At 47.3% G+C, this 14,275-nt stretch overlaps 1 protein-coding gene across 2 annotated transcripts in view; it reads left to right on the plus strand.

Moving 5' to 3' along the window:
- DUSP8 (dual specificity phosphatase 8) overlaps window positions 1-14,275 on the plus strand; it is a 92,083-nt gene that overhangs the window by 53,760 nt on the left and 24,048 nt on the right. The window contains exon 1 of one of the 2 annotated variants that reach the window (XM_030560582.1): window positions 12,497-12,842. The exons of the other annotated variant lie outside the window; for it this stretch is intronic. Coding sequence (XP_030416442.1) covers window positions 12,725-12,842 — 118 coding nt within the window. The 5' untranslated portion in view covers window positions 12,497-12,724. Of the gene's footprint in view, window positions 1-12,496; window positions 12,843-14,275 lie in introns of those variants that run through there. 2 annotated transcript variants of the gene reach the window in all.

Here is a 14,275-nt window from a genome sequence, read left to right on the forward strand (position 1 = left end):
ACACTCGCAGCAGAAGCTACTGCTGTTAAAAGTGAGATTATCACTTCAACAGTCTCTGAAACCAAGTGCTTAAGTGACTTCCACCAGTTCACCAGAGTGACTTTCTTTAAAATATGATCAGCAAACATATATTTCTTGAATGGTTCTGATTCCCAAACAGGGTCTCTTTTATGGCCTGCTGCCATTATAGGTTTTCCCTTCTATTGAGAGAATGGTATGGTAAATCTCAAATCAATGAAGGCTACATTCAAAGACCTCAAGACTTCTGGAATATGCTGCTCAAACAGTTTCACTTTTGTTTCTAGTGCCTGTCCCTCCCTTCTCCTTGCCCAGATCTATTCCATCCCCAACAATCTTCTGTTCATTGAACTTTTTGAAACTTTGCACTTTGAGAGACATAAGGGATTGACTCTGTGTACACACATTTGCAGAGGGACAATAGAGTTGCAGTCTGTTATTTCTCACCTCTATATATCATTTATGTATTTAAAAACATTTTTGCTGTTAACAAGCATGTTACCTCTGGAGACACAAATCCACAATTTGAGAACTGCAAAACTAAGCATCTCTGATGATATCTTCTAGACTGATCACTGAGTCCCATTGGATAGATAGAAAGGTTATTTAGGTTAATCTATACAGAAGCCCCTGGAACCTCATAAAATTGGGTCCCTAATCCATGAACTATTGGAACTCATTTACAAAACTTTTTTCTTAAACATTATGTGAATATATTGTCTCATACTATAGAATTAGAATTTATAATCCCTATTCCATGATGAGAGATCTTTGAGCTATAATATATCTTAATTAAAACTATCTTTAGATAGGTTTTTTCCTCAAAAAAACTTTTATAAAAAATGTCCCATTTAAATAAAAAAAAGTCTGGTTTTTTAAAATTGTTTTTTAAAAAGTCATCAATTTTTATCCACCCGGAGAGCGATCCAGCCAAGCTAGGTGAATGGACAATGTGCTGGCAGATGAAATTCACTAGTAATGGATAAAAGAGAGTTTGAACTGCCCATACATTTGCTGGGTTCTACATTAACTGTACACACTCAGGGGGAATGAGCTGTGTGTCAGTATGAACAGCTCCATGAAAACCTCAGCTCAGTGGGTTTGGATGGGCAAAAAGGCAAACGAGCCATTAGTCTAACTGAAGATGTTCTCGGGGCTAATATACTGAAATTATTATCGTGCTGTTATATAAGTCAATGGGATGCCCTCGGTTGGCATATAGTGTTCAGTGCTGGTCACCTTGTTTCAAAAAAGACAGGGCCAGGATAGGCATCCAGAAGCAGGCGACGGAGATGGAGAAAGGCTGCCGTGTGAAGAGAGACTAGAACTGTGTAGTTTAGAGGGGAAATGGATAAGGGACATGCTGTAGGTTTCAGAATAACCAATGGGGTAGAGATGGGAAATCAGGCGTGTCTATTTACCCTTTCTCATAGAACAAGAAAAAGGGTGCAGCCAATGGATTTGAAAGCAGCAAGTTTAAAACAGAAAAATACACTTTTTTTCACACAGAACTTAAGCAACCGTGATAGGTATAGTTGAAGTTAAGTGCCTAGCAAGATTGAAGACCAGGGTCAGGGCACTTCTGTGGATAATGAGAGCATCCACACTGACATTAGATAGGATAAAAAATATAAACCCTCCTGCTTCAAGTCATAAACCAGAAATTAACTAATGGGGGTGGGGGCACTGAGACGGATACTTCTGTCTGGGCAGGTTATTCCATCATCGTCCAGAGCACTTTCCTCTGAAGTGTTTGGTATTTGCCACCAAGAGAGCCAGGATTCCAGACTAGTTGGGGCCTTACTGGTCTGATCTGGTATGGCTGTGTCTAGGTGTAGCAGCCTGAGTTTCTTCTTTTATTCTGTGAGCCCAAGCGTGCACTAAGCAGTGTCTATCTAGTCTGTGCCATACCCTCCAAGCGCTTTTTCAGTTTCCCTAGGCAGTTCCCTTTGTCGGGTCACTGTCCAGGGAACTGAAGTGTCTTGCCATAAAGTGTCCTATGTAGCAGGGGTTCTCAACCTTTTTCTTTCTGAGGCCCCCCAACATGCTATAAAAATTCCATGGCCCACAAGAACTGGTTTTCTGCATGTAAAAGCCAGAGCCAGCGTTAAGGGGTAGCAAGGAGGGCAATTGCCTAGGGCTCCATGCCACAGAGGACCCTGCAAAGCTACATTGCTCAGGCTTTGGCTTCAGCCCTGGGTGGTGGGGCTTGGGTCACTGGGCTTCAGCCCCATGCAGTGGGGCTTCAGATTTCTGCCTTTGCCCCCACAAGTCTAATGCCAACCCTGCTTGGCGGACCCCCCTGAAAACTGCTCGTAGCCCCCGCAGTGGGCCCCAGACCCTTGGTTGAGAACCATTGCTCTGTATGTTCGTGCACATACACAAACCTGTGCTTGCTAACAGCTGGGCTGGCACTGGCCTGAGACTGGGGTAGCCCTGTGGGTGACCTGAATAAGCAGGTGGTGATGTGGTTGGGGGGAGGCCTAAATAATTATGCGATTTCAGTGCTGTTCTTCCTGCTGTGCTGCTCTCTTCTCGGTAACCTGAAAAGCAGCACAGGTAATAACACAGAAGTGTCTCTCTTGCACAGATTTTACAGAGGGAGTTTCTTAGGCAAATGTTCTGCTGGTTGAACTGAGAAGTTTAGAGCACTGGAATTCTGATTTTAACCCTACCCTGCCTGTTAATTAGTAGACATGTATGCCCGTAGGTGTAGTAGCCTGCATCTGTGCCACCTAGGATCATGTGATATCAGATCTCCAAGCAGAGCAAGGATCACCTTGTTGGCATAAGGATGGAAGATCTCCAAGGTAAATCCAGACTGATTTTGTAGGTGGCACTCTCTGCTCTGTGTCATTATCCAGAGAGTGCCCCAGGATAGTGCTGGAGGGCATTGTATGACTGGGGGCCAGGGGATTCCATTTGTGGTCACTAAAGGTCCCATGGCAATTTGTCACAAAAAGATTTTAAAATCTGATTTCATGGACAAATTCCAGCTCCAGTAACTCCATTCTGCTAGCCTTCTCCCGCCTCTCCCCCCAATATTTCTTGTTCTAAACTATTATAGTGCTGCTTGGCTGCTGAAATTGCTTGGCTGCAGCATTCCATGCCAGCTGCATCCCAGTGGTGCGTGACACTTCTGTAGATATGGTCTGCAAAGTGCTTGGGAACCCTTCAGTATTGTCTCTGTTGGGGACCATGGATTCCTATTATGATTTTTGTAGCACCTAGGAGACCCAGGAATGGACCAGGACCCCATTGCACTAGACACAGAACCAAAAGATGATTCTGGCCCCGAAGAGCTGATCTATTACATCACATACAGATGTTAAATAATAATAGGGACGGGCTGACCGTGACTCCTCGTCTGCTCTCTGAAGATGGAACTAAGGCCAGTGGCCCAAAGCCTACAAACTCCATATTAATTCCACGGCATCTTTTCTCAGCCTGGTTCGCTCCACCTCACACTGTAGCTTGGCAATGATGCTCCAGGGCAGAGCCATAGTGTTATTTTCTGTAGGGAGGAGACTGTACAGTCCGTGCTCGAGGAAAACAAAGAGATTGTTCAGACCACTCGGTGAGCACCCCCCTTTTACCAAGCTGTCCATTTAAGCATGCTGGGCCAGATTCTTAGCTGGCGTAAATGAGCGTATCTCCACCAGTGCTAAGTGGAATGCGACACGTTACGTTCTGACTCCCCTTCTGCACTGATGGAAATCACACCCCAGGTGCCAAGGCAGTGCTGAGCCTGGCCCTTGGCAGGCACCCGTTCCAAGGAGTAGTGAGGTGTATTTAGACAAGTACAGTTCTCCCTGAGGGCTATGCTCCCTGCTCTTATCGTTGCTCTCTCCACTTGGAGTGAGGTCATCCTGTGTTTTTCATTGCAGAGGGGACTGGTCAAAAATAAGTTGGGACGGACTTTGTAAGAAAAAGATTTTCCAATTTTGTATTTTTGCCAAGTAAGAAATTGCAGAGAAACTAGAAGCGTTCTGGCCAAGGTTGTTGGTCAAAGAAAAAGGCAGGGAGATTTTTTCCCCAAAACTCTTTCTCAAAATATCAGATTTTCATCAAATTTTTAAACATGTTACCGAGTTATATTTGCAGATTGTCCAGTGAATGAGTGAAGGACTGCTCTGGAAGGCATGTTAGTGCGGAGACTCACTACCTGATATCTAGTGGCAGGGACTTCCACAGCTGAGAGTCTACTGCAGGAAATAATTTCTGTCCTGAGCTCACAAGAGTTTTCTCTGAGCAGTTTTGGTTGTTCCCATTGCTGTTGCAGGAGGTCATAAAGCGTGGTGTTGTCTGGGAGAAGCGGGACGTATCCTATCCAAGACTCTGTAGATGCAGCGCTAAGGAGCTGCCAGAGAAAAGACAACATTAGGAGTTGTCAGGAGCCCACAGGGCTCTCTGCTGGTTTATTTAATGAAACGCTCTGGACACAGAATAACTTTGCCCAATATTTATTATTGTCTCATCCGCCTTGAAGGGGGAAGTGTGAGCAGTTTGGCTGAATGGAAACCTGCCAGCACTGTGCTAAGTGGATTGAGAGGTCACCTAGTTCCAAAGTAGCTTCTGTAAATATCTTTATATCCTCTGCGAAAATGTCCTTGTATAACTAGCTACTGTTGTGCTCCTTCAGGAATCACAACAGATATTCCTGCATCTCTTCCACAGGGACTGTATTCCCTTTCTCCAGCAGTGGGAGAATACTATCATAAATGCTGCTAAATCAGGGCAGTGGCCCTTTCTGTTCTGATACGAATAGGGTCTGCACTTAATGTAGGGACCTGAAAATACATGGCCACATGCTAACATGTTAAGCCTAGTCCTGATGATTTAATACCCCATCGTGCAATTACTGTAGAGTATGTTTTCTGTCCAAGTCACTTACAGTTACTGGTCCAAATTCTGCCCTATTTCACCCATGCAGCCCCATTTCAAGTCGAACTAGTGCCTCTGAACCTGTTCAGAAATGTGCCTCCCCATCATATGTGTACGTCTGTGCAGGTCTTTTCATGGATAATTACTGGGACACCTCTAGCCCAACTAATTTGATCACATCAGCCTTAGGACCCTGCTCTTCAGCTGCCTATAAAAAGAGAGCAAGAATATACCACTCAATACAGCAAGAAGTTTAGCTTTCAATCAGGCATCTTAATAGAACATCTAACTCCCAACTTAGGATGCCCACATGGGTGCAAGTTTTAGACCCCCTCATGGCTGCGTGGGTGTCTGGATGTGGAATGTCACTGGCCAGGGCAATTGCCCCAGTGGTTTCCCTCAGTGGTCCAGCAAGGGCATGTATGGTCAGGCTTCACAACCCACTGTTTCTAGGTGAAGACCCGCAGCTCTCTCCCTTCTGACAGGGGTATTTCCAAGCTGCCAGTTCCCTCCCTTCACTGTATTTCCCAGGACAAACAGGCTGCCCAGGACACTGGTTGGTGCCTGTTCGGTGTCGGTTAAAGGTGTAACTGCTACACTCAAGATTCCGCACAGCATTTCCTATGCAAGCCTAATTTATTCTTAAGGTAAAAAACATCACAGCTAAAACTCATTTAAAAACAATAAAAGAACCTACATTCATGCTAATAAGCTCAGCAGAATTCACCCCAACCTTAGCATGGATTCTGGCAGGAACAGTCCTTCAGATCCCCACCCAAGGGGATTCCTTGTGGTTACAAGTTCATCACATCTTCAAGCTCAAAGCAAGCACCCATTCTTATGTGGCCTGTAGAGGCCCAGTCCTTCCAATCCTACCCTAAAGCTGTGGCTTGAGGGTCCTGTCCACTTGCTGCATCAGGAAAAGCTCTGAGCTTGCTTAAAACTAGACTATTTCTCTAAAAACCCGTTCTTTGTCTGCTGGTCCCTGGAGAGTCTAGTCTGAACCAGTATATATGTACCTCTCCACCTCAGTAGTTTACCCTTCCTATGGAAATACATAGTACCCCAATAACAAATATACAATTGTCTTTTTAATGCAATGGATCCCAAAGGTATTAACTTAATTCAATAAAGTTCATTCAGGATATTGCAGGAAAATGTCCTATGACAATGCCTATGTTTGGTGGAGTGGTAACTGTCTGATGTGTGTTTTTCCTCTTGCTTTTCCCCAAGCACCTAATTTTCAGAGGGACTGAGAACAGCTGAACACAGTAGGAGATGCTGGGAGCTGGCACTTAAAAAGAAAAAGAATCAAATCACTAGTTTGTGTCTAAATATGGTCTTAGAATCCTAACTGTGGGCACTACTTTTTTTTCCGGTTGTGGCCCCATTGACTGACTAACTCTGTCACATGGCCATTCTCTGTTTCAAAATATCAAAGGAGCTGCTTTCTTTACTGCAGCAAAACCATGTAAAACTGCCTAGATTGGGCCAGGGCAGAGATGCTGTGGTACTGAATGCTGTGCCTGCTGGGTGAGTCCAGGCTGTTAGGAAATGGAACCTTCCTAGGCTAGTGTTCATGGAGGATTCTACCTTGTGCTACACCACAACCACTGCTCTGGTAGGTACCTAAATCTAGCTGTGGTTGCTTGTTGTCAAAGCAAAGTGAGTGGGGATTGGCGCATAATATCCAAATCCCCTTTTGTGTGCGAGGAAGGAGTGGTTTCTCCAGGCTGAGGTGTAGCATCCTGGTAAGCTCTCACCCCTTCTCATCACACCCTACCCTTGCATTTGAACTTATGGATATCTTTGCCTGTTTTCTTCCCAGAGGGAGCAGCGGCTGAATTTCTGGGATGGGTTAAGCCAGGTCACATATGTATGAGCTGATTGTATTCCTGGCCTGTGTTCTAAACATCCCTGTTTAGTAACACTGTCGTCAGAGGACTTGTTTTCCTGATTCTATAATTACTCCTTGGAGCTACCCCCTTGTCCCCCAGCTGCATGTTTAACAATTGGACGAAGAAGGGGAAACAAGGGGAGGGGGAAGAGGACGGGAGTAGGAGAACAAGTTGCCAAGAGTTGCAAAACCGTGTCATTTCATATCTCATTTCTGGAAAGCTAAAGTGAGGGAAGGAAACTTTTCCCAGTAAATGAGCCTGGCAGACAGGAACTGTGCCCAGTTATGCTTTCCTTCCTTTTGAACAACCTAGTGCCCCCTCCCTTCCCCTATCATCCCCTTTTCCTGAGGCTCATGTGAAAGGTTTGAAATTGCCATGATTATAAGCTCTCTGTGATGGAAGGGGGAGAGAAAAGCTGGCCACTAACCAGCTGGGTTATCGCTAATCCTTGCATGTGTGTGTAAGTGCTGAAGACAGACTCTATGCTCCTCGGTGTGGCAGACGCTTCATGCCAGTTTCCTCTCAAGTATAATGCTGCTGACTTCAGTGGAGTTACACCCAGGATGACTCTGACCCTCATTAGCATTTATGATGATATATGCTGCAGGAGTACCTAGGTGACCCAACTGGGGTAGGCAGCGGCAGGGCCAGCTGTAGGATTTTTGCCGCCCCAAGCAAAAAAAATTTTGGCTGTTCCCCCCCCTCTTTTTTTTTCATGCCCCCGGCCCCTCCCCAACTCCACCCTTTCTGAACCCTTTCCCCAAATCCCCAGCGCCATCACCTCCCCCAAGTGTGCAGCATTTCCCTCCCCATTGCTTCCTGGGGGCCCCCACGGCCTCCCAACCTAGCTCATCTCCGCTCTGCCTGCTCCCCTGTGTGCGCTGCCGCTCCACTTCTCCCCACTCTCTCTCAGGCACGGGAGGGTTGAGAAGCAGAGCAGCGGCGCATTCAAGGGAGCAGGCGAAGCGGAGGTGAGCTAGGGTGGTGGGGCGCAGGAAGTAACAGGGGGTAGAGGAACCACTCCCCGCTCCAGCTCACCTCCACTCCACCGCCTTCCCCGAGTGCCCGCCGCATGGCTTCTCCTCCCTCCCAGACTCTGGGCGGCCCTAGGTATTTTGCCGCCCCAGGCAGGCAGGCAGGCAGGCAGGCTGCCTTCGGGGGCATGCTTGTGGGAGGTCCTCTGGTTCCACAGCTTGGCATACCTGCTGCTGAATTGCTGCCAAAACTGCAGGACCGGTGGACCTCCTGCAGGCAAGCCACCGAAGGCAGCCTGCCTGCCCCCCTCGCAGCAACCGGCAGGGTGCCCCCCGCGGCTTGCCGCCCCAGGCACACCCTTGGCGTGCTGGTGCCTGGAGCCACCCCTGGGCAGTGGGCACACACCAAGGGGGGGGGAGAGTTCCTGCTGCAAGCAACCTACAGTCTAAATAGACAAGAGAGGTAAGAAGGAAGCACTGTTCCCATTTTACAGATGGGGGAACTGAGGCACAGAGAGTCTTACCCAAGGTCAACACAAGAAGTTTGGAGCAGAGGTAGGACCTGAACCTGGATCTTCTGCGTCCCAGTGGCTTACCTACAAGACCATGCTTTCTCTCTGATCATCATTTTAATGTATGTTACCTTCTTTGTTGATGATTGATTTTATCTTTCCCTCATCTCTTCTTAAAGAGCCCCCTTGTCCCAATGCTGCATTCCTGCCCTTGCCATTATGTATTTAACAAACAAGAGAGTCTTGTATGTAGGAAGCCCTATCCGTGGAGCCACTAAAAACTAGATGGAACCACCCACTGAGGCATACACCAGAGGGGCCAATCCTGCAGTGGCCACCTCGAGAGAGAGCCTTCAGCAGGGTGAGGGATTCTTTTCATCTCTCATGTCTATGCAGAATGATCTAAAGGGAATGGTAAATATGAGAAATGGTGTCTCTGGCACTGAGGAAATTTCTCTTCCTTCCCTACATTAGCCCTCCAACGGGGGCCGCACTTGGTGAAGGAAAGAGGTGGAGGTTCAGGAGCAGAGCAGGGGAGAGGCAACTCTAAAGGAATGTCAACACTGCCGCTGGAAGCATGCTTCCCGGCTGGGGTAGGCAGATGCCCCAGCCACCGCCCATCTTATCCCATTTACACTGCTATGTTTAGCACACTAGCTCTGCTTGAGGTAGCGTGTATCTATCTACCCACACCTCCCAGCTGCAGTGTAGAGCTACTCTGAGGAGGGTGGGATAGAGATGTTATTTCCAGGGAGAAATTTGCAGTTGGAATTGGATTAATTACTGCTCCCCATGAAGATGGGTTCTGTTGCCTGTGGGCACATTTGTCTTTTAGGAGGGTGGGCGGGGATGCAGAGCATAGGCCAACCTTTCATAAGAAGGGTTCTGCTAAAGCATCCTGCATTACAGATCTCAGCCAGAGATTCCCCAGCCGTGATGGGCAGAGCCAAAAAACAAGTCCAAACTCTTCCTGAAGGAACCTGCAGCCCCAAAATAACTTAGCTTTAGGATCTCTCAGCCATGAGGGAGTTAGTCCCTCCTGTTACTAGAGGCTAGCAAAGGAAGACAATATATTCATAGATTTCAAGGCCCACAGGGACAATCATGATTATGTAGCATAGGACAGACCATAGGATTTCACACACAAATTCCTGCATGGAGTCCATAATTAGATCTTATGGGAAATGGGGTTTGCCAGTGTTGTCATCTGGATGTAATTTCACTCCCATACATACTGCAAATGCAACTGTGTTGGAGGAACTGGTTGCAGCAGAGTTGTCCTCCAACTTGGTTGCAGCATAGATGGGACCATGCAGTGTAGACAGGACTATGAAATTTCCCTATGATTCATCTGCCCGCCTGGGTAGACAGGAGAATCTACACTACATGATGGAAGCATGTTTTATGCTTCCTCCATCATCGTGTCAAGTGTAGCATAAACAGGACCACTATGAGGTGCAACAGCATTTGTTGTCCCCATCCACTCTGCTAGTCAATGTCGTGCTTGTTGGGAAGAGACCCTGGGTTGTGGGAACAACTTCCCAGGTTCCTAAGCGTTGCTTTTGGTTGAACACTGATCCTTTTTTCCAACCTGGTTTGAATGTGCTTTGAATGTTATCCAACCTCAGGCTCTGACCCACATCTGACAATAATAAAACTCACAATAACAAGCCTCATTAAAACACTGGCTCCATGAGCTGGTGGGTGGAATGGGGGAAAAGGGGGGTTCATTTAGTGCTGGTGACCTCATCTCGCGTGATGTCACTTCTAAGGGAAAACATTGACGTCTCCTATGTATAACTCAGCCTTGTGTTTCTCAGCCTGTAAATCTTCAGAGTTTAAAGATACAATGTGTCCCATCTGCCTAGTCTAATCCTGAGCAATTTTCTGGAGGTTTAGGAAGAATTCAGAACAAGTAACCTTTTAAGGAAGTATGATGAGATGTTTTAAAGAGTTCCAAGGTTTTGTGGAAGCCAGGCAAGGAGAATGAATACTTCTCTCGCAAAAGAGGAAGAGGGTCTGCTCATGAGGTCATAATTCATTAATCAAGCCACATTGTGAATGGGAACAGACCATTCACGTATGTAACTTTTCACTGTATCTTACACCTGAAAAGAAGCCTAGGCAATGTGTGCATCTCCTCCAGTAGACACAAGGGTGTACGTACAAAGGAGTGCCTCAAACAGAGAAGAGGCAATGGCTTAGAAGAATGCAGATGGGATTTGGAGCCGTTTGCATCTAGCCTGCAGGTTTGACTCCCCTGCAGATTGGGTGTTATTGGAAGTTGTCTTCTCATGTGTGTTTGGCCTGTGTGAGTTCTGAGGTTTCAATCCAGATCTTAATGAACGAGTGACCATGTCACAAAATCTACCGCTGTTACAGGGCCACATTGATGCCTTTGTGGGGATGGCCTGCATCACCACTCAGTATAGAGACCAAGAAGCACTTGGGGGAGAGAGTAAAGTTGGCCTCATGGTTAAAGCATTGACGCAGGGCTTGGGAGAGTGGGTTCAAGTCCTTGCCCCACCACAGAACTGTGTGACCCTGGACAAGTCATTCAGAGCAGGTCTATATATAAAACGCTTGCTGCTGGAGCACTTCTCTGAAGGTGCTATTAGGGCCACTAGGAAAGCTCCCGTCAGTGTCCTTAGTCCACATGTGTGAGAGACAGTAGCTCTGGCAACAGGAGGGCTTCTCCCGTCAACATCACACTGTCTACAGCGGGGATTAGGTTGCTATAACTGTGTCGTACAGGGGTGTGAAAAATCCACACCCTGGAGCAATGTGGTTATACCAATGTACGTTTGTAGTGTATATCTGGCTTTTGAGCTCTACAGAGCTCTTCTCCGGGTCTGGGAAACGTACTCAGTGTCCCAGCTCAATACAACGTGGAACAGAGTGTTGAGCATAAGCAGTTAACATATGTTTTAAGAGGCCATTCATTAACGCCAATAAAAGATTTTCCCTCATCAGCAGTGTCTCTTGTATCCTGGGACCGGTACAGCTACAACAACACTGCCCACAGAATCATTTAGACTCTGTTCCTGCTGATTTCACTGACACTTAGGGCTTTCTGACAGAGGAAGCAGGTAGAACTCTGTGTTTAGTGGTAAGCAGTTACACCAAGTGCTGAGGTTAGGGTGCAGTAACACTGAACTGGACTTAGATCCACCAAATCCTCAAATTCCAGCCCCACCTCCCGTCCTTCCTCTGCAAAAACAGTCAGGGTGTTGTGACTCGCCACTTAAATCCAGTGTAGCCACAAATCCCAGATCAACCCCTTCTCCATGCTCTTTCTACAGTACTTATATGGCCCACTCACTGCAGTATTTGAGCACCTCCAATCTTTATTGGATTTATCTTCATAATGCCCCTGTGAAGTAGGGTTGTGCTGTTATCCCCATTTTGCAGATGGGGAGCTGAGGCATAGAAAGACTAAGTGACTTCCCCAAGGTCACACAGGCAGTCCATGGCATATCTTGGACTCAGACCCAGGTTTCCCAAATCCTAGGTGAGTGCCCTAACTGCTGGACCATTCTTCCCTTCTCATTATTGATGGGCGTCCCAGCAACCCTCACCTGCAGCCTATGTCTCTGCCAGATTATTCCTCCCATCCCTCCAGTTCCTTTTCTCAAGCTAAACCTTCTACTCTCAGGCTTCAGTGAAAAAGAACATCAACGAGTTAAAAAGAAACAAGCCAGTCTCCTCGTTGTATCTACCCCTGAAAACACCAGGCGATGGGGAAAGGTTTGCTGTGCTCCATCCAGAATCATAAAATTACTGTGCTAGCATGTGTGGTGGTGCTTAGGTACCATGGTGATGGACCCTGGATAGTTGCATTAGATAGACAGTACAAAGCTTTCTACCTTCAACTCACTGTACAACTATTAACTCACCAAAGTAAATCACGATAACTTCAGATGGAACAAAGATCTGTTTGCTGCAGCTCCTCTTGCCTTCAGGGAGCTGGCCGTCCTCTGCAGGCGTTCAGGGAGCAATTATTTCAGAGAGCAAGCAAGGTCAATGGGAAAAAATGGGATGTTGCCCCTTTAAGCAGCTGAGTGAAGCATGTGTCAAGTGGTGTAGCCTGTGAGTTAAACTGCGTGTCTGTGTGCTGAGTAAGGAATGCGGTTGCATGCCTGACCCCTTAGCTATGATCAGCAGGGTTGTTGCTCATGTGCTGAGCTCATTCAGGCTCGGGGGAGCTGGAGTTGCGCACACACACGCAGGGAGAGAGAGGAGAGAGAAGAAGCTGTAGTGCTGGAAAAAGGGTGTTAGGGTATCTCTCTTCCCCATTTCTCCCCCCTCCCCTTTTATTTTAATTCCTGCTGGACGCTGGATTTTGGGGGGGAGTTTGGGCTTTTTTTTTTTTTTTTTGCCTGCCAGCTGTTTTGCAAGGGCAAGCTGTGCCTCAGTGAGACGCAGCCCAGCTGCCTGGATGCCTCTAGATGTTATGATTGCGCCCTCCGAGGACCAGTTCTGGATGGACATGCATGAGGGGCAGATGAAGCTGAAAATCAGGGTGCGAAGGATGAAGGAGAGCAGGGACATGCGAGGTTTGTTGGCCAGCTACTTTCCTTTGGGTGCCGGGGGTGCTGTTTGATGAGCCTGACCCATGCGGTAAGATGCTGTCTTTGCAGAGCTGCTGATGTGCAGGCAATGGAAAGATGTTGGACAGCTGGCATCTTGCAGGCATGAGGATCGAGGGATCCAGGGAGCATTTTTGGATGGGGAGAAATACCAGGAATTTTCAACCTTTGCAATTTCAGGAAGCTTTTTAGGGGGCATCTGGCCTCTCCCTCCAGGGGACGCGGGGGGTGGCAAAGGAAGAAATGAGATATTTCGCTGCAGAGCATGGCAAGTGAGGTTCTGCTGTTGACTGCAAGGGGAGAGGGAAGGAGGAGACTGACATTAGGAGGTGGTGTCAGCTGGGTTTCCTCCTATGACTTGCTTGGGCTCCCATCTAGAAACCAGGAGTGCTGCTTGTTTAGTGGGATTAGATAACTGGGACTAAATCCTGCAAGTTTGGAGTGGCTAAGCAGGAGTGGAAGAGAACTGTCCCAGGAGGAAGGTGGGGGGGCTCCGTCCTTATGTACCCGCACTTGCACTCCTCCAGGGCAGGACACAAAGGAAATGGTGTATTCCTGTAGGCAACTCCAGGCATTAAGCAGCATTGTGCATTGGTTGCTGGGCTGCTAGGGGCCAGTGAGGCAATTGTTATCTGTCCTCATGTGCAAAGGGCGGTGGGGGGGCGGGAGCAAAGGGAGGAATTCCCCCAGAAGAAAGTGATGATTGCGGACAGGGTGTTCAAAGAAACAATATTAAGAAAGTGACACTGCTTCAGCCCACCTCCAACCAACCAAATAGCCCCTGCTTCTGTTTCATTTCTCCCCACTGAGATGATCACTAAATTTCCCCTCTTGCAAGTGCCTTTTTCAAAAAGAGATTTTGCAATGTCTTAGCTCCACAGCACTGGAGTGAGAGGAGGAAAGGGTGAAATTAAATAGAGCGGCTTAAAATATGCCCAGCCTCGAATGACCTAGTTTACCAAATGGTTTAATCAAGCAATTCTCCCCCCTCCCCCCCACCATCATCATCCCTTAAAATGGGAATCTGTTAAATGAGCTTGGCATGTTTTTGTGGCGTGAGCCACATAACCCAGTGATGGTGTAATTAGTAATAAGTCAGTCGTGGAAATGACACATTCTTCTTTACTTAGAACAAGTAAAGCTGGTCCAGAGCAGGCGCAGTCACCAGAGGAAAATCAGGACAAGCAACTTTTGGGGGCTGGAGCTGTGGGTTTCTTTTTTTTTCTTTTTTAAGGAAGTACCAAAAACCCAGTTGGCAAGACTAGGGGAGGAGCAGGCAACAAGGCTTACCCGGTCTTCAGGTTTGTAGGATGAATCTACGAGGTCAGCAACTGCTGGCATAAAATCAAGAATAAGTATTGGGCAGGACAGCCAAAGGAGGCTCAAGGTTGGTGGGTGGA

This window comes from Gopherus evgoodei, chromosome 4 (genome assembly GCF_007399415.2).
Source record: "Gopherus evgoodei ecotype Sinaloan lineage chromosome 4, rGopEvg1_v1.p, whole genome shotgun sequence".
NCBI lineage: Eukaryota > Metazoa > Chordata > Testudines > Testudinidae > Gopherus > Gopherus evgoodei.